The sequence below is a fragment of the Phoca vitulina genome, unplaced genomic scaffold (genome assembly GCF_004348235.1).
Source record: "Phoca vitulina isolate PV1807 unplaced genomic scaffold, GSC_HSeal_1.0 scaffold2, whole genome shotgun sequence".
NCBI classification, from domain to species: domain Eukaryota; kingdom Metazoa; phylum Chordata; class Mammalia; order Carnivora; family Phocidae; genus Phoca; species Phoca vitulina.
The window spans coordinates 22,807,763-22,828,851 of NW_022589705.1; the positions used below are offsets into that span (position 1 = coordinate 22,807,763).

Sequence of the window (21,089 nt, forward strand, 5' to 3'; positions counted from 1 at the left end):
TTGGATATGGTGGTTGCATTCTATAGTCATGGGGTCTTCGGGCCTCCAGAGACAGCGCCTCCACCTACCTCCAGTCTCATAGTCAGAAACTGTCACTTCTACGCGAGATAGACAGCTTGCTCACTGGAGAATCAAGGATCCAAGCTGGGTGTGGAAATGAAGGACACAAAACACCTCAGCACAGCTGGAGTTTGGGCAAACCCCCTCCTTTAGAATATCAATGGAGGGGGGGCAATACATCAGTAAATATGAATGGACAAAAGGGATATGAATCAGCAATAGTAAAACAAACTTTGGGCACTTTCGTTTGGCAGATTAAACTGAAAATATGACTCCCTGCTATCCCAAACCCCCATAAAAAGAGACCCAGAGTTGACAAATTCTAATTAAAGTTGGTGCTGTTTCTTTAAAGTGGCAGAGAAAGTAGCAATCTCTGTTCTGATACTATAAGGCCAAAATTCTTTTAAGAAAAGGATATTTCATGGAGAAAGGATTGGATTGGATTGTCTCTGAGGAAAATAATTGTGTTGTAATGTGTGCTTATATTTTAGATAGCATAGAGATCACTGTGGTGGGAAGAAACAACTATTGGGAGATTTACCTTCACCCTTAGTCATGAGACTTAAGCCCATTATCCTCTGGAGTCCCAAATGACTGAGGGAAATAAAAAAAAAAGAATGCTCATTCAGATGAAGTCTGGCACTGAGATATGGGAAAAGAAACTAAGGGATAAAACATCCTTTGGTGGGAAGTGGTTGAATATTTCTGAAGGATGAGAGGGGCCACTAGACTGAGAGACTAAGAAGAAATGCAACAAAATGGGGAAAAGGCATCTGAAAGTTCCTTTCTTGGGTGGTTTGTTAGGTCTTTTCAGAAAGTTATTGCAGAGCTATATGGTGGTGGTTGACAGGGAAGATTGGCTAAGATAGAGCAAACCTAATGTATCCCATTTATTTGCAAGTTTTATCAGAGGAAGGCTCTGTTGTTTCCTCTTGTAGGAGCAAGTCAGGTCAGCACAAATTCAACCAAGCTCTTAAACACTCAGACACTCTTTGGGTTGGTATATTATAGAGGTATCCTTTATGCATAAGACAGTGTCATTCTAGGGCAAGGCCTGTGTCAGTCAATACCTATTCTGTAGTGTTGAGAGGGCCACGCTTCCTCTGCATGCTGAGAGGAACCTCCATATGTTAGGAGTCCACCAAGAATCGGCTGCCTGGCTACCTGCTCAGATGACCACCTCTCAACACTTGAAATAGAACTTTGCTCCGTGCTCACCAGAAGGCTTCATGAAACAGCCCAATTGCATAAAAATAGATTGGGAATGGAAAAACACTCTGGCAAAAGCATAAAGGTGTGGTTGAAGACTGGAGTGCCATTTTCATGTGGTTGGGCTGGTAGTTTAAAGGAGTTATGCTGAGCCAGACTGATGGAGGGTTTTATTGATTTTGCTTTTATTTTTTAATGGGGGAGACTTGAGCATTATAGGCTAAGGATAAAGACACGGCGAGAGTCAGTGGTTAGAGACTCAGGAAAGAGGGGACATAATTGATGGAGGACACTGACCATAAGAGGTTTTGTTTAGTGTATAGCACCTATTCAGAAAGGAAAATTTAGAGATTCTTTTAAATTTCTAAGTTAAGACGCAGGCATTCCACAGTTTCCTAGGTAAATATTCATCAAGTATTACAAAGTAATAAGACTTTCTCAGGTTCATTTAAATTGTCTTTTAACTTACTCCAAAACAAATATAACCAGCAAAGATCCCACTGGAGTACTGGTGTGGAGAAGGGAAGCTTAAGTTTGGGAAACAGCTAAGTCATTTGAGATTTCTATCAAAAATTATTGTTGGTAAATTAACAAGCCTGTTTGTAACAAATTGAGAAGGGATTCACAATAAAGAGGGCACCTAATGTTGATGAAAGATGAACAGGCTATTAAATAAAGCTTGCAGAAGCTGATAAGAAACCAGGTTAGGACGCCTGGGTGGCTCAGTTGTTGAGTATCTGCCTTCAGCTCAGGTCATGATCCCAGGGTCCTGGGATCGAGCCCCGCATCGGGCTCCCTGCTCGGCGGGAAGCCTGCTTCTCCCTCTCCCACTCCCCCTGCTTGTGTCCCCTCTCTCGCTGGGTCTCTCTCTGTCAAATAAATAAATAAAGTCTTTAAAAAAAAAAAAAAGAAACCAGGTTAGAGGGCACAGCAAGAGTTATTTACCTGCTGTGGTGAAATGTAGTCATATACTATTTACACAACACTTGCAGGAGAAAATAACACTAACCTTTAAGTAGCACATCTGTATATTTCATTCTTCTTATCCTCTTCTTAAGGTATGATGCTTTCTGCAGTAAGTACCTTCCCTAGGTAACATCACCATATTCCTGAGGCCACTAGATGGCCACAGTACATCCACAGGAAGTCCAATCAAAGCAGCAGTAGTGATGAGTTAGCGTGGTAAAGCCTCAACTTCCTCACCTACAAAATGGGGATAATAATAGTACTTAAGTTCAGAGGAGGCTGTGAGAGGTGGTTGAGAAAGTTTATGAATGCCTACTGAATGGTAGTCTGCATGTTTTATCACACATGTGAATTTCACAGGAACAATGTATAGTCAGAGAAGAGAGAAGGTATAATCTGTGTGTTTCTACCAAGGACAAAGAGTTCTGTGGCAGCAAAAAAGGATTTGGGAAAGACAGGGTAGAAAGCGCAGATGTACAGTGAGGAAAAGACAGACCTGATAGGTGTGCCAGGCAGAGGCTCTGCAGGGAGGGGGGGTTGGGACGAGAAGAAAATTAATTTGCAAGACTTCAAAGACAAGCAGTGTTTAGTGCAGAAATAGAATTGTTTCTGACTTCATTTATAGGTCTAAAACTGAAAATATGGTAACTGAAAATTAAAGGAGCCATTATTGTTGTGGTTGTCATTAATGAACAGTATGACGTGGCGTGATACTTACCGTGATAGTCTGGGAATGTATTTTTAAATAAGATTTTACTGTCTTGCTAAATTTGGAACTGATAAGGCATTTTGTGTGTGTAGAGGGCTGGAGCTGAATTTATAAACATATCTGGAAAGATATACCTGCGATAAATGAGCATAAAGAGAATAAAATTAATATATCTAGTTAATTTCACTGCAAATTTATCTTAAGCAAGGCATGAATCAAGAGTTATTATATACAGAGAGACAGACAAACAGACATGCCTATTTAATCTAGTATCCTTTTGGAATGCACTTGGAGAAAAAGCTAGAAAACAGAAAAGCAATTCTTAACTGGAATATGAAAAACCCACTTTTTTTTTTTTTTTTTTTGGTAGGCTTTACACCCAACACGGAGCTTGAACTCACAACACCCTAGATCAAGAGTCATGTGCTCTACCGACTGAGCCAGGCAAGTGCCCCTGAAAACGTCACTTTTTAAAAAATCCTTTGCCTCCTATTTAGCTCTAATTTTATAAAGGAAAAGTCAGTCATAGTAAAGTAGATTTCTATCTTTCTTTCCTTAATATATAGCATAACAGGGGTGCCTGGGTGGCTCAGTTGTTTAGCGTCTGCCTTCGGCTCAGGTCATGATCCCAAGGTCCTGGGATCAAGTCCCACATCGGGCTCCCTGCTCAGCCAGGAGCCTGCTTCTCCCTCTGCAACTCTCCCTGCTTGTGCACGTGCTCTCTCTCATTCTCTCTCTCTCTGTGTCAAATAAATAAACAAAATCTTTAAAAAATAATATATAGCATAACAGCTGATATAAATATATGATAAATTCTTTTAATGATACTGTGGAAGGGAAGAGTATGAGCTTTTTGGAATCCTGACTGCCAATTCCTGGCTTTCTGACCCAGAGCAAATGACCTCTCTGTACCTTAGTATCTTCATTTGTAAAATGGGATCATTATAATGCCTACCTCATTAGAGTTATTGTGAGAATTAGTTAATTCACGTTCTCAGTGCCTGGCATACAGTAAGCGCACAGGAAATGCCAATTAAATATTAACAATGGCCTTAGCCTTCAAGGGTTAGCATTCAAGGAATCCTAGCAAGTGGCTTCATCCCGGAAAAGGTTGCAACTTAAACATACATTAGTATATTTGACAAGGAAAAAAAGTCTTGTCTATGGATTTGGATTGTACTGGGACAATTTCTGTCACCTATCCTACCACACCTTCCAGAAGATCTTTAATGGTAAGGCATACAACCATCAGTCCTGGTGGCCACAGCTCTGTCTATGGCCCAGACTAAGAACTCCCTTCCAGCTTTACCTTGTCACGGGCACACATAATGCTGACCAAAGTGGTGTTCTTGGCTCTGGCAGAAGAGCTTCAGTCTTTATCTGTACTTTACCACCTTCATTAGGACTGAAGATTGTTGACCTCTGCTGAGGAGGGGCCTACATGCCAGGGTCCCTAGTGGCCCATACTCCAAGGCAGCCCATGAAAGCATGGGTTGGGTGGTTTTTCTCTAGGAGGCCCTGTTAAGAGGTATGCAATTCACATAGTCAGGCTCATTGTTGAGTCACTGCTTGGGTATTAACTGTTACTGCCTTACCACTGCATCCCAGTACCTAGCCCAGTGAGCTGCACATATTAGGGACTCATAGAACTGAACTGAAATGAATTGAGAGCCTGCGCTCAACCCTATTTACTCCAAGCCCCAGAAGCCTCCCAGATTAGCTATTATCATCCTGATTCTTATCTCCATGGTTACTTTTAAATTCCCCCAATCTGACCCAACTCCCATTCCTCACCACCCTTCAAACCCTTCACGGCATACTTTGGACCTCCTAATCTGTCACCTGCAAACTTCCCTTATATCTTCAACTTCTTTTTGAATGACTTCTCCACTTCCCTGTAGAAGCTGAAGACTTGCTCCTCAATATGTCTCTCAAATGGAGGCCATTTGTTTCTCACACACCCACAGAAGGTGGGGAAACTCTCGATCCACATCACTGCTTCCAAACCATTTCTCCTTCTTTTAAAAACTCTAGCTCCTTTGAAGTTCCTGTCATGCAGTTGGACCACCCCAACAAGATATAGATGGCACACTTATATTAAGTTGAGGATGATTTAATAAAGGGATGATTTACAGAGGTGTGAATGAGGGAAGGAAGGCACAAGGGATAGTGCAGTCACTGAGGGCTAGGAACAGTGGAACTTTCACCCCCCCTTGGCCTGAAGGAATGAGGAAAGGGAGCTCTGGGGCCCAGGACAGAGAGGTATAGAAGCCATGTTGAAGAGCAGAGTCCTCCCCCTCCCCCCCATTCAGGGACACAGCCTCCCTACATCAGATCTGCTGAGGCTCCCCATTGGCCAAACCCAACCAGAACCAGATAGCAAGGAAACTGATTGAATCCATAGGTTTCAGCTCCCATGGCTGGGTGGGGTGGGGAAGAGTGAATCTTGAGGGACAAATGGAAGATATCCTGCTTATACCCAAAGTTCTTTTTGGTTGCTATCATCTTCCAAACTTTTACTTTTTGTAAAAGGCGAAAGATTCATGCGATCTGAAGAGAAACCAGAGTATCCAAACTTTTACTTTTTGAAAACTTGAGCTCATCTTCCTCTCCACCCCTCAGTGACTTTGGCATTCATGTAGTGGCCCCTGTATCTTTTTCATCCATTCTTATAGTGACACCCTAAAAACTACTATCAGTAATAACACAATATTGACTTCAAGCATCCCACCCTCTGACCACCACCTCTTATCTCTACAGTTCACTGGCTCTAGTTCTTTCATTGCAATTTTTCAACCTTCTTTAGGCTTCCAATCCCCTGACCTTAAACTCTGCCACTATTTCACTCTCCTACCTTTACCCTCCTGTCTTCACTTCCCACTATGTCCAGAGAAAGTTCCATGGACCTTGCTCCCTTAAGAATCTTACCTCGCTAATGTATTCACCTGTCAAAAATCTAACTTTGGTTAAAGCCAACTATCTGCCTTTTCCAGTGGGGAAAAAGACATAAAATTATGCTGAATGGTTTCTCTCTAAATTTGTTATCACATGCTTCAAATGCGCATTCCAAACTGCCCAGAAATCCTACGCCGATCCTGGTGAATATGCCAATTACTTTTCAAGATGATTATTTCCTAACTTCTTTCTCCTCAAGCCTCTCACACTCTGTACCCCATATCCCCACACCCTCCCCTCATCTATTCACCACCAATTCTGTAAACCTCCCAGCACCTGCATTATATCCCTGCCTTATATCCTGTCACCACGGGATAAGGGTCCCTCCTCCTATCAAAGCCCAACCCCTCCACTTGTGTTGTACATTCCAACCCTCATCTTTTGAAGAACTTTGTTCCTACTCTCTCATTCCCTTTCTCTCCTGTATCAATTTTCCTCCACTGGATCATTTTAAAATTCAAATTAATATGTCCAGTAACTCCCATCTTAAAAAATAAGTTTCCTCAATTCCAAATTCTCCTTCATTTCTCATCTAATTTCTCCATTCCCCTTCAAAGAAAAACTTGAAATAATTGTCTATAGACACTGCTTTTCTTCATCTCCCATTCTCTCTTCTGCCCATTTCCAACTGCCTTCTACAACCACCATTCCATGGAAATGCTGCTCTCACTTAACTCCTCAGTGATGAATTTGTTTTCAAGTCATCTGATTCCCAACTATGAACAGCATGTGACATAGCGGACCACACTCCCATTCTTGAATCATTTTCCTCTCTTGGTTTTTGTGGCCACCACTCTTTCCTGATTTTCCTTCTATCTCCCTGGCTTGCCCTTCTCTATCTTCCTTGCTGGCTAAATCTCCCTTACTAGACCGCCAAATGTTAATGACCCCATATTCTTCTCAATCCTGAGCTGTCCAATAGAGTAGCCACTAGCCACGTGTGTCTATTTAAATTTAAAATAATTTAAATGAAGTAAAATTAAGATTTAGTTCCTAATCGCACTAGCCACATTTCAAGTGCTCAATAGACACATGTAGATAGTGAGCAACATGGCCATAAAACCTTCACATTGTTGCAGAAAGTTCTATTGCACAGGATTGACCTAGACTCCTCCCTAGGTGATCTCACCCAGTCTCGTGGCTTTCAGTACCATGTATATGCTGACTTCTAAATTTATAACTCTAGCTCTGACCCAAGCTTCAGATTTGTACACGAAACTACCTATTTGACATAATCACTTAGATGTCTAACAGGCTAGTCAAACTAACATCCAAAACAGAACACTTCATTTTCATCCTCTCCTCCCCTGTGTCTACCCACAAAAGTTTGTTTCTCTTCCTGTCCATCTATTCTTAGCAAATGACACCATCCAACCAGTTTTGAAGCCAAAACTCTAGGAGCCATCTTGATGCCCAATATCTAAGCCATCAATGAGTCTTAACAACTCTATCCATAAAATGTATCTCAAATCTTCTTTCCAAACCCTCTTCTCTCTCCACTATCATCTTTCTAGTCTAAGTTTCTTGTCTGGGCTATTGTCCTATTCATACGAGATCTCCTGTACCTAAATCTAGCACATAGCAGGTGCTCATTAAATATGTTGAATAAATGAACAAGCACAATCCTACTGAATAGTGCAAAATAATTTTAACTTTTTTAATATTCATGAATAATAGATATTTGCCATAAAAGCTTAGAAAATAGATTTAAGAAGATAATAAAAATCGCTTCCCAGACAGATTACTTACAACTGGCTATGGCTCAATATCATTACTCATTTTGTCAATTATTAATACATTTTTCATGCTCTCACAGCACTATAATTTACTTCCATGCATCTGTAATCTGTGTTGTCAGTGCAATTTAATCCCCAAGAGAAATTTTAGTTGCCGCTTCTTGTCACTCAGCCTTGCCTTTCCTGATTAATCCAGTACAGCTTCTTGACCTCGGATTACCTACACATTTTGTGCCTGTCACAGACCAGTAGACATTTTGTTAGGAGTTCCCAACTTTGTTCCTGTCCCAGCCTGCCACCTAGCTCCTCTCTGCACTCAACTTCCTTGTCAGAAACACTGAACGGTTTGACCCTAGCCTTAATTCAAAATAACTCTACCAATAATTCTAAACAATGTCTGCTCCTCCTCCCTCTTTGATTCACTGCATTTACTGGCAGCCCTAAATGCTTGATCAGCCCCATTCATTCAGCTGCATGCCAATGTGATCAAGAGGATATTTCCTACAGATACAAGCAATTATTGAAGTGAGGCGATGGGGTAAAGGAGAACGCAAGAGTGTCTTCCAAGACCTGCAGTCTAGTAATTATTAATATGCTTGACATCTGCATTCCCTGTGTCAGGTTACAAAGCCATCTGGGACACAACATTTTCACAGCAATCCAAACACTATTATTTGCCTAACCAACAATCATCTCTCCTCTACCCTCCTCCAACTTCCTTCTCCAAGAGACATTTGTGGTCAGTACCCACCCTCCACCAAATAACCAGATACAACAGGTAGCTGTATGCCATGCTCCACCCTGCCCCAGCCAGCTTTGAGGTCTCATTCCTTTTATGAATAAGTAAGTGATATAAATATAGCCAGAGAGTGTGAAAGAAAGTCTGTGAGGGGTTCGGGGAAAAAGTTTCCTCACCCTTAAAAAGAAAGACCCAATGACAAGATAATGTCCTTTTTTGGCTCCGGAAATTTCCTCATCTGGATGTAATTTCTGAGACGCTAACATCTTCTTTGAAGTGTAAGGGGAGAGTTTTAGGTTGAAGCCATTGCTGGAAATGGCAGAGTGGGCAGATGAAAGAAAACTACATCCTTTGTAATATACTTAAGTTGTTTTTTATACTGTGCCAGAGGCCCTACCCCTGGACTTTGAACTATGTATTTATAAGCCCAGGGGATTCTGATTTCATCAAAATCTGAGGCACTGAATTCTATGCCCACAACTATAAACTTTCTCCACCACTTCCTAGCTAAGAAATCTTAGGCAAACTATATTACTTTTATAGAATCTGTGTCTTTGTCCTTAAAGAGGGAAATAATATTCACCTTTTGGCCTTATTGTGAGGATGTAGGGTTAAGACGATTCGAATGGAAGACTGAATATGGGAAGCGCTATGAGATCCATTAACCAGAAAATGATGCTACCAAGTCCCTAAATGCTTCCCAAACTTGACTGATAGAAACTGACACATTGGTTAAATAACCTGATCCCAGCCCTCTCCTGAGAGACTGCATTTTAAAAGACACATTCTAGGCTCTAGGCAAGTGTGAGAATCAAGTAAGTCTGAACTTAGCAAAAGAATACACAATGTAATACTCCTATGCCAGAGTTAGGATTTCTGGTTTCTAAATCTAGATCTGCCACTATTTCAAGTGAGCAAGTTGTTTCATCTTTCAGGACCTGTTTATTCATCTATATACTTGCCCTGTCTAACCTACAGTCTGTACGGGACTGATGGCAAATTACACTTGGGGTGAGGGGACTTCTGTAATCTCAGTATTTTTATATTGCTGCAATGTGGATTACACAGGCAACAGAATATAAGCAAAACTGGGATTAGGGGATGTGTTGGCTTTGTAGTACAATTAACTGAATATTAATTGTAGGACGCTGCCTTCTCTATCCTGCTACCTTGAGTCACTGAGCTTCCACTCCTCTCAGGATCATGGCATAATTGGAGGTGATCACCCTCGGCCACTCTGATCGCACAGATCTGTGAAAATGCCTAGAAAAGTTAAAAACACGAGTGTCGGGAAAGAGATTCTGATGAGGGCCCTAAATTTACTTTTTTGTATTAAGGTAACTTTTACTGGCAAGCACAGTACTGTCTTCATGTTGCAACAGAAACTTTTCCCTTGGCATTTAAAAAGGAAGGAAAGAAAAGAAAAGAAAGAGAAAGAAAAGGAAAAAAGAAAGGAAGGAAGGAAGGAAGGAAGAAAAAAGGCGATGTATGCTATTGGCCTCAGGTGGAATTCACAAAGTTAGTGGCGCGGGAACACCTCCTAACTTGGGAGCTCCGGAGCCTTTGGGGTGCACAGGTGGCCTGACCTCGTCACGGGTGGAAATCACACTTCTCCTGCGTTTAACTTGCCGAATTTCAGTTTATGCTTGGGAGGCAGCCGCATGGAATCCGGTAGGGAAGCCACCAAAGTCCCCAGAGCCAGCACTTCCGCCTCCCGCCCTGAACTTCTCCTAGCGCAGACAAGCCCCGCCCATCAAGAGGCTCGACACGCCCCGTTTGCGTCCCCGCAGAGCCCGTACTTCTTGAACTTTGACTGCTTCCGAGCGGCGGCGCGGGGGGATAGTACGCATGCGTCGTTTCTTTGCATGGCTAGCGTCCTTATCCTAGCGGCGGCGGGAGCTGCGGTGGCCGCGCTGCTGGCACTGCGGCTGTGGGTAGTGCTCCATTCTCAGGTCCTGGTGCCCCGTCAGTCTCTCAGTCTCTTGGTGGTGGCTGGGTCCGGTAAGTATTGAGGCGGTGACTGTCGAGCCTGGGTCGGTCACTACAAACCCCAGAGTACACCGCGACTCTCTCCTCTAGTCTCCTTAGTACTTTTTGGAGCATTGCATGCTGAGATTTGTAGTTTCTTTGTGTTAACCGGAACCGGTCAGCCCAGGGGCGAAATTCTGGTTTGCTGACGCGGCCCAAGCATCTTTTAAGGACAAATGAGTAACTTAACGCTTGTCTGTAATTAAGCTTCCACGTAGCGTGTATTATTCTAACAAATTATTATTGAGCAGAGAGGACGCAGAAGCCTTATGATGCTAACTTACAATTTTCCTGATTAAAAATAGCTGTTTTGCATCATTAATCTAGGCATTTTGTATTTAGTTTAGGAATCACGAATACTAGATGATAAATGAGGCAAAGTGAATTGTCACATTTATGAATATACAAATCCATGAGGTTAGAAACAATTATCTACTGACCATAGAACAATACACATTTCAGAATATTGTGTCAGCATATGAACAACAAGCTGCCCTATCAGGTAGTACAATTTAACAGAGTCTACCAGCTCTGCAGGCCCTCACAATAAGTTCTGACAGAGATAGATATACTGTGTACACTTAGAAATGCTAGGAGATTGTATCCAGTTAGAATAATATTTACGGTATGAGCAAATGTTCTAAACTGATGTTCAAGTATAACTCATTACTTTTTTCAGTTAACATCTGTTGAGCCTTCGGGGAATCCAGGCACTGTGCTAAGCTCTGGAAATAACAAAACTGACTACTACTACTACTACTTGCCACAGAGTGGTGACTAGGTAGTTAAGCAGTGTGAAAGGTACAAGGATACAGCAGTGAATGAAAAGGAGATTATAGAAAAACTAACAGAAAACAAAAAACAAAACAAAATGTGTACTTGTTATAATCTGGGAAGTATAGGCTGCTATGGCAGTCTTCAGGAAGGGCACCGTTTTATCTGAACTTGAGACAGGAAAATTCTTGGAACAAGTGATGTCTAAACTGAGACTTGAAAGATGACCAGGAAAGAACCAAAGAGGCTTTGAGGACGGGGAAGGTGTGAAAAGAAGTTGATAGCGCTTGGAACGGCCAGAGGTGGGAGGGCACTGTTGCTTTGAGTTCCATGTGGCGCGGTAAGCCCAGTGCAGATCCCAAAGGGCGTTGTAAACCATGCTCTATAAAGCTATTGGCACTACTCCACTGCTTTATAGCATGTAGGGGTTAGGACCACAGGCCCTAGATTGACATAATCCTGGAGTTGAATCACATCTTTGCCGCTTACTGACTTGGTGATCTTGGGCAAATTAGTTAACCTCACTGAACTTTCTGTTTCCACCTTGAAAAATATGGGATGAGAAGAGGAGAGATTAAATGTAATATTAAAAGTGTTTAGCAAAGTGCTTGGCATATAATAAGCATTTAATAAATGGTGACTGTTGTTAGTCCTGGTAGCAAAGGATCTTTTAAAATGCTTTTGAGTGGAGAGTGACCCAATTAAATATAAACTTTTTACAAAGATCCTTCAGCCAGCATTGTCAAGAGAATGTTTTGACAAAGACTGAGGCAGGGAAACAAGTAGGAACTTGCGGTTTGAAAGCGGGGGATGAAGGAAGGAAAGGCTCAGGAATGATGTCCAGGTTTCTGTCTTGAACAAATAGATGAATGGATGTTAGAGCCATTCACTTGACAGTATTAGATTTGGTGGACTGGGAACCAAAATTAAGATTGAGAATTAGTCTGGCAAGTGGTGCCTTTGTCATTCAAACCATTCAGGGTAGGGAGAGGTCAAGGACCTCAAAGAATCTTCCAAGTCAAAGAAAGACTTGTAATCAGACAAATAGTTTAATAGTTCATGGCCAGGATTTTGGAGGAGGGGAAGGCATTTTTCAGTGTTTACCGTGAATACCAAAAAATGTCTAATCTTTAGATTCCATAAAATATGATTAATCAACCACATATTTTCAAAGAACATCAATCAAAATTACTACTTTTCTTTGAAATATCATATGATTTCCTTAGGCAAATTTTAGATTTAATACCAAATGCTCATCTACCCATTCATTCAATTATAGGAGTGCCTACTGTTTTCAAGGCACTGAAGATCAGCAGTAACAAAATGAACAGAAGTCCCTGCCATCATTGTGCTTACCTTCTAGTGGAGCAAGGGTTAGGGGAGACAAAAACAAAAGAAATAAATAGACTGCATATTAAATTATATGGTGATAAATATTATGAGGTAGGGGAAGGAGGTTGCATTTTAGACAGAATTGTAAGGAAAAGCTCCCGGGGGAGATGACAGATACCCAACAACAGCAAGGAGGCCAGAGTGGCTGGAATAGACTTAAGCCAGGTAGAAGCAGAAGAGGTCTATGAGGTAACAAAGTAAGGGGTCAAATTATAAGATGCCTTTTATTGCATGTGAAAAGGGAAGCCAGTGGAGGGTTTTGAGCAGAGGTAAATTGATCAACTCTCTCTAACAGAATCACACTGGGTGCTGTGTTGAGAATAGACTGATGTAGACACTTGAATAGACAAGCGGAGCTGGGGGAGCAGACCAGGAAATCGTGGTCATAATTGATGTGAGGGTGATGTGGCTTGGAGCAGGGTAATAGCAAAGGAGATGCGGGGGGGGGGGGGAGGGAGGAGAGATTGGATTCTAGATATATTTTAAAGTAAAACTGAGAAGATTTTGTTCCCAAAGAATATATCTTAATAAAAGAGTAAAATGGAAGACAAAGCCCATCATTTTAATGACTTTATTCCGTGACAAGGTTAAATCTTTAAAGAATGTATTCAGTAAATGTTTCCTTTTAAAAAAAAGAGAAGACTGTTAAAGCAGGTATAATGAAGTTTTAATTTCAGTGGGAATGTGGATATTATCCTTTTTATCCTTAATTGGTCCAGCTGTGAAAGCAAGTACCTACTTTGCAAACCACATTTTCTCAAGGCTAAAAACAAAAATACCAAAATGAGTATAAATCAGATGTGTAAATTACATGCCCAGACAAGAAGATGGGTGACAAGTTATAAAGTATGATTCTAATTCCTCCTCACACATAATCTATGCCAATTTTATTTCTATATCTAATTCCTTCTGGAACCTAGAGAGTAATCCTTCCTTTTCTACTATAAGAAAATATGTGCATTGGCAGAAACCACATGCTTAATTTGTTTGATTATCCTTCTATATGTTCACTGTATTACTACTGAAAGCGCTTTCTAACAACAGTTGTTGGTGGGGGAGAGTTTGGTAGATAGGAGGGACACTGTGACCTGAGGCAAGGAGGAGGTAACAAATAAGATGAATACAAAGAATGTTAAGGACATCAACCTGGCTGAGGCTGAGAGAGTATAAAGTGAAACGAAATGGGTATGATAGGGCTCACAGAAGTTTGATTGCTTTGCTTTAAATGCTATATAGTTAACATGAGAGGTTGATATTCTTTGGGTTTTTTTTTTTCCCGTGGAGGAAACCTCAGTGTACACAGTCGATTTTTAAATTCATAGTTTTGAAATTAGAAGTATTAAAATTTTGGAGATTGTACGGTTTCAAAAATTGAACAATTTTTTGGTGAAGCTGGTAAATATTTGACAACCTGTAGTGTGCTGAGACCTCTCTCAGGAGCTGGGGTTACAGTGCTGAACAGTAGTCTTCCTTAGGAAGCCCCAAGTCCTGCGGGTCAGTGCTCATGCCTCATTGACATTACTTCTCAGCACAGAAACCTTCAGTGACCCAGTGACCGTCTTTCCATTTTCCAGGCTACTTTCCTGATCTGATTTCACCCTCCTTCGCAGTATTCCCACCATTCCCTGAACACACATCTCAGCTCTTGCCATCTCATGTCCTAATAATCCCACTCTTGGCCAGTGGCCTCCCTATTCTTATCTGTCCATTAGCTTTACCTTTCAAGTCCTCTCAGCCTTTACCAGGGATCTCCCTTCCTCTTATAGGGTTGGTCTTTCATAACCATTTGCTTGCCTCACCTCTGCCCCCATTTAAGTTTTTCATGCTGTCTTGCATGACTCTTTAAATGTCTGTGTGTCTTTCCCCTTTTCACCAGGCTTCTTGATAACAGGAGTTGTGTCTTATACTTCTTTGTGCCTTCCTTAACACCTACTGCTAGTGCCAATTTTAGTTTTATAAAGTTATTATCCTCTTCCCCCATATAAAAGTAGTATTTATTCAAGGGCATAGATTATTGTTTCCAAATGTTCCTTTCACCTATTGAGAAATACATAAAACGTAACATTAGTATAACACAGTCAAATAGATATGGCCATTGGGGGTTTCTTTTTTTTAAGTTTTTATTTAAATTCCAGTTAGTTAACACAGTGTAATATTAGTTTCAGGTGTACAATGTAGTGATTGAACACTGTACCATACAACACCAGGTGCTCATGACAACAAGTGCACTCCTTAATCCCCATCACCTATTTCCCCCATCCCCTCACCCACCTCCCCTCTGGTAACCACACTGTGGGTTTCTTAATCTTAGGCCTTCCAATATTTTTTCCAGGTGGGCACACCACTGAGATCCTGAGGCTGCTTGAGAACCTGTCCAATGCTTACTCTCCTAGACATTATATCATTGCTGATACTGATGAAATGAGTGCCCATAAAATAAATTCTTTTGAACTAAATCGAGCTGATAGAGACCCCAGTACCATGGTAAGTGATCATTTATATTTCTAAGAAAGTTAAAAGTTGAATATTGAGTTGAATTATCTCTGGAAACAATCTCGTGGCACCTCAGTGCCCTGCCCACACAGGCAGTCAAATGTTTATTGCTGATGAAATATATTTCCTCTACTACCAAAAGATAAGAATTTCTTTAAACTACATCTTCAAGTGGTAGTTTAGTTTCTTATATTCTCTTTTATTCTTTTAAATAGGGGAAATAGTGTTTCAATTAATTCCAGCTAGGAAAATTTAAACTTACATAAAGCATCTGGTTCATGTGCTTATTGGTTCTTCCCTAAAGTTCTTTATCAATGTATTGCATTTCTTGATGATGTATCTATGACTACTTCTTATTCTTCAAATTGTATTTGAATCTGCCTTTAAAATTAACTTCTCTATCTCTGGTTGCTCACTTCAGTTTAGCATTTTAGTCAGAATTAGGGGTAAAAGAACAAAAGTGAAATGACTTCTTTATCAAGGAAGGAAACTAGAGCTGTCCCTTGGGTAGATTGTCTCCATCCATCCCTCCCTCTGGCACCTGCCCAGCCAAGGAGCGGCAACGGGTAGTTCAGGAGTGGAAGCTGACCCAGCTCAGGCTACTCAGTGTTTCCCTGGGCTTTTTGGACGTGGGGATCCAGAAAATGGAGGCAGTCTTTCTTTGGGGACAAACTCTGTAAAAGATAAAATTTGGGAGCTCCTGGCAGTCATGTTTTCACCTGCCAGGTAAAGATAGACTACAGTTGGAGAAAAGAATGATGTTAATACACAGGAAGAGTAAAATGAGGAACCAGGTGGTAAGACCTGCCTTCAGGAACTCCAGAGGTCCGGCTGCATCCGTGTGGGAAATTCAGATCCACTAATACCGCCACTCTCCTACTCCCCCTCATTTCCTCTCTCACTTCCTCACCTCACCCCACCTCCACACCTTTTTAAAGCCTGTTTCAATTGAGTTGTGGTCAACTGTGTAAACGTGATCCCTAACTACAACACTGTTAGAATGTGTTCTTGGAGATTGCATGTCAAACAGGATCAGAATCTGGCTGTTGTTATTCAGCCAGAACAAAACGCTGTGGTATGTTTTCTCTATGTGGGGGGGTAAGCCAAATGCTTCATTTCTGTTTTGGGAATCTTATGGCCTCTGAAACAAAGTACCACACACTGGGTGATTAAGGGCAGAAATGTATTCTCTCACAGTTTCAGAGGCTAGAAATCTGAAATCAAGGATTCGACTCGGCCGCGTTCTCTCTGAAGACCCTAGGGGAGAATTCTTCCTTGCCTCTTACTAGCTGCTGATGGTTGCCAACACTCCTTGGCTTTCCTTGGCTTAGAGCAGCATCATTTTAAACTCTGCCTCCATTGTCATAGGGCCATTCCTGTGTCTCTGTCTTCACATTCCCTTCTCATAAAGACACCAGTCATTGGATATAGGGCCCAGACACATTCAGTATGACCTCATCTTAACTTGATTCCACCTACAAGACCTTTTTCCAAATAAGGTCACACTGACAGATTCCAGATAGACAGGAATTTTGGGGGGACACTATTCATCCCTGTGTGTGTAACTGATCCTTTTAATAATGTGCAAGACAGATAATACCATACTTATTTTACAAATGAGAAAATGGAGACCCAGAAGTATAAATAAGGTCCACCTGATATGTGGCACTTACCTAAACATGTCTTCTCCAAAACTTTTTCTGCATAGGCCACTCTGCCTCTTCTGTGCATTCTTTTCCAATCCAATAAACTAAGTAAAAAAGAATGCTCTGGGGATTATTCAAGGCATCAGAGACTAAAAATGTCATTGAATCTCTTATCTTAGAGGGTATATTAGAATTGGTGGAGAGGGCGCCTGGGTGGCTCAGTTGGTTAAGCGACTGCCTTCGGCTCAGGTCATGATCCTGGAGTCCCTGGATCGAGTCCCGCATCGGGCTCCCTGCTCGGCAGGGAGTCTGCTTCTCCCTCTGACCCTCCCCCCTCTCATGTGCTCTCTCTCATTCTCTCTCTCTCAAATAAATAAATAAAATCTTAAAAAAAAAAAAGAATTGGTGGAGAATTTGGAGAATACAGTGGTGACTTTTTACACAAGTGGAATATAGTATTATAATTTAGCAGTTGTAAAGACTACTTAAAAAATATAAAAGTTGAATAATTACAAATTGTTATGTTTTCAACATAAGGAACAGGTATCTTTTTACCCAATTATTAGCATATATATTCTTCTTTCTGAAGTTGCATCCAATTAGAGGCTACAGTTTTAATTTAGCATACATATTGAGTATTTGCTGAATTTCGTGGTTTAATGGAACATTTGGAAGATTGTTATATACAGGAAGATTGTGGGTTGGTTTTTTTGAGAGGGGGAGGGGCAGAGGGAAAGAGAATCTTTTTTTTTTTTTTAAAGATTTTATTTATTTATTTGACAGAGAGAGACACAGTGAGAAAGGGAACACAAGCAGGGGGAGTGGGAGAGGGAGAGGGAGAAGCAGGCTTCCCGCTGAGCGGGGAGCCCGATGTGGGGCTCGATCCCAGGACCCTGGGATCATGATCTGAGCCGAAGGCAGACTTAACGACTGAGCCACCCAGGCGCCCTGGAAGAGAGAGAATCTTTTTTTTTTTTTTTTTTGGAAGAGAGAGAATCTTAAGCAGCCTCCACGCTCAGCGTGGACTTGATCTCAGGGCTCGATCTCAGGACTCTGAGATCATGACCTGAGCCAAAATCAAGAGTTGGACACTTAACCAACTGAGCCACGCAGGGGCCCCTACAGGAAGATTGTTATAGACACTTTAGAACCCTGTAAGTTGGGTGTCATTCACTTTATTTTATTTATTTTTTAATTGAAGTTTATCTGACACACAATGTTACACTAGTTTCAGGTGTACAGCATAGTGATATGACAACTCTGTGCATTATGCTGTGCTCACCACGAGTATAGCTCCCATCTGTCACCAGACAACACTATTACAGTATCCTTGACTGTATTCCCTGTGCCAGAACTTTTGATTCCTGTGACCTACATATTCCATAACTGGAAGCCTTACCTCCCATTCCCCTTCACCCGTTTTGCCCATCCCTCACGCTCTCTCTGGCAGCAACCAGTTCTCTGCTTTTATGGGTCTGTTTATGCTTTGTTCGTTTGTTTGTTTCTTTTGCTTTTTAGATTCCATTATAAGTGAGATCATATGGTCTTTGTCTTTCTCTGTCTGACATATTTTACTTAACATAATGCCCTCTAGGTCCATACAAGGTTTGATTCACTTTAATCCAAAAGCCAAAGATTTTGAATTTTTAAAGTGCCATTATTTTGTCTTCCTATCAAAGTGGTACCACCAGTGTAGGACTAAGCATCTCTCTTAGACTACTTTCTTCCATCAGTTAATTTACTGGGGCAATGCGACCCTTTTTAGAGAAAGAATACTACCACATTCCTAAAAAGATCTCTACTCATGAATCTGAAGCTGGGAAGAGTTTCTGCAGAGATGCAGAGAGCCGTTGAGGGTGGTAGCATGAGTTGTCGTTTCTGCTGGCTACACCATATGCTACACTTGGGGGAGAGGCCAGGTGGAGAGACGCCTTCCCACCAAGCTTTGCTCAAGGGAGGAATCCACTTACTCTTCTCTTTTTTTCACTATAGCTTAGGGGAGTTGTACCTGCAGCCCCCTAGACAGCTATCCATTATACCTCCCATGGAGCTCACAAGACTGGGGAGAAGGAGTCTCGTTGAAGAAATTGGTAGTGATCAATACATTTGCCGGCAGAGCCCTTATTAGCCAAGAATATTGAACAATCTAGATCTTAATGTCTAGTGCAGTAGCTACCAGCACTGGCTCAACACTATTTATTGAATACTCCTTTTTTCACTGATCTGCAATGCTACCACTGTTATATCAAGTTTCTGTGTATGTAAAGATCTGTATGTGAGCTTTCCTCTTTGTTGACTGGTGTGTTTGTCTATTCCTAATATCAAGCTCCCGTAGTCTTACTCTTCAGAAGTATCTTAGGGGTTCTTTCTTTTTTCCCATGGGTTTTTGAGTTAGCTTTGGCAAGTTCACAAAGAAACATGTTAAAATTTTTATTTGAATTGAATCAATGCATCAGTTTGAGGAGAACTTAAATCTATATAATGGTATCTTCCTATCCAGGGACATTGTCTGTCTCTGCATTATTTAGGTTTCCTTTAATGCTTTTCAGTAACATTTCTAATTTTCTTCACGAGAGACTTGTATATTTTTTGTTGTTTTTATTCTGTGTACCTTGTATTGTCTTATTGTTGTAAGTGATATACCTTTTAATGGGATTTCCTGTGTTACAGTATAGAGAAATATAATTGATTTGAGTATAGTGATCTTATAAGAATCACTTTGCCACATTCTAATTAATTCCAGTAATTTGTACACTTTTATGCTATCTACAAAGATAATATCATCTGCAAATAGTAACAATTATGATTCTAATCTTTACACCTTTTATTTCTTTTTCTCATTTTGTTTTTAGAACTTGAACAGTAACTAATAGAAGCAGTATAGTGGTCATCTTTATAGTCTTTATGATTTTAAAAATTTGCCAGGAGTTTAATTTTAAATCGTATTTGGTTGTTGATTTTTATCAAATGTCTTTTCTTTATCTCAGATGATCATATTGTTTTTTCCATTTTATCTATTTTCGTGGGCAGTTACAAGGTATGAATTGTTGAATTCTTGGAATAAACCTAGTTTGTGCATAGTGAGTTACATTTTAACGCATTGCTGGATTTTGTTTGCAAGTATATTGTTTAGGAATTATTGTATTAATGTTCATGAGTGAGATTGCCCTGTACTTTTCCTTTCTTGTGCTGTTCTTTAGTTTTGGTATCAAGGTTACACTAATCTGATCATATGAGTATACAGCATCTTATTTTGGGAAGGAATTTGTATAAATATGGAGTTACTTTTTAAATTTTATAGAACTTGTTTATAAAAATACCTGGCCCTGTTGTGTTCTTTTTATTATGGTTATAGACTTTTCAGGCTTCCTGTTTGTTCTTAAGTCAGTTTTGCTAAGATATTTTTCTAGGAATATATCTATTTTTTATGAGTTTACAAATGTGTTGGCATAAATATTTTCATAACATTCTCTTGCCCTTTTGTAATCTATGCTATAGTGTTCACATCGTTTACCTTTGTCCATCTCTTTATTTTTACCTTTTGGTGGTTGTTGTGTTTTAGGTGTATCTTTTTTTAAACGACATGTAACACAATTTTTAAAATTCAAAACCAAGAATCATTGTCTTTTAACTAGCATGTTTGGTACATGCACGTTTATTGTGATTATTAATGTATTAGATTTGTTTCTACTATTTTATTTGGCTCTTTTTACTGACCATCATTTTCTTTGAATCTTTTTATCCTCCTTTTCTGTCTTCTGCTTGGATTAAGTGAGCTTTCTTTATCCTCCCTTTTTCCCTTCTCCTGGAATGGGAAATATTCTATTCTCAAAGATGTTATTCGTAAATTGTCTACATGGTTACCTGACTTAAAGTCAAAAATTTAATATCTCCACCCTCCTCCTGAAAAACAAGGCTTTTAGAATATTTTAACTGTAAACACCTCTTCCCATCTTACATATTATTGTTTTGGTTCTACTTTGTTTTTATGCCACCCAAATTACTTATTACTATTATTGTTTTATGCAGTCAGTGCTTATTTAGATTTATTTTCTTTGCTTATTCTTGCTATTCCTTTTGGATCCAATGTCTTTCTACCAGAGTATATCTTTTATTCTTCCATGGAAGGTCTATAAGTGATTTATTTTTTCCATGTTTTTTGTTTGCCTGAGAATATGTGTTGGTTTTGACCTTCCTTTGATTGCATTCTACATTTAGAATTCTAGGTTGAATTTTTTTCCTTCATAAATATATATTTAGCATTCATTCATTTATTTAACAAATACCTATTGAATACTTTCTGAATGTTAGTGATATAGTAGTGAATAAAACATACAAGAATCTCTGCCCTGATGGTGCTTACATTCCAATGGGAAGACAAT

At 40.3% G+C, this 21,089-nt stretch overlaps 2 protein-coding genes across 2 annotated transcripts in view; one reads left to right on the plus strand and one right to left on the minus strand.

Annotated features, from left to right (window-relative positions):
• The window catches only part of LOC116643970 (TLC domain-containing protein 4-like), a 104,743-nt gene extending 94,640 nt beyond the window's left edge, over positions 1-10,103 (minus strand). Inside the window, exons 1-2 of the mRNA XM_032423115.1 lie at positions 9,961-10,103; positions 2,279-2,472 (exon numbers count right to left, since the gene is read on the minus strand). The gene's annotated coding sequence lies outside the window, so the exon portion shown is untranslated. The remainder of the gene's footprint in view (positions 1-2,278; positions 2,473-9,960) is intronic.
• A 35-nt stretch (positions 10,104-10,138) lies between these two features.
• ALG14 (ALG14 UDP-N-acetylglucosaminyltransferase subunit) overlaps positions 10,139-21,089 on the plus strand; it is a 101,209-nt gene continuing 90,258 nt past the window's right edge. The window contains exons 1-2 of the mRNA XM_032423158.1: positions 10,139-10,375; positions 14,901-15,052. Of these exons, the coding sequence (XP_032279049.1) occupies positions 10,240-10,375; positions 14,901-15,052 (288 nt within the window). The 5' untranslated portion in view covers positions 10,139-10,239. The remainder of the gene's footprint in view (positions 10,376-14,900; positions 15,053-21,089) is intronic.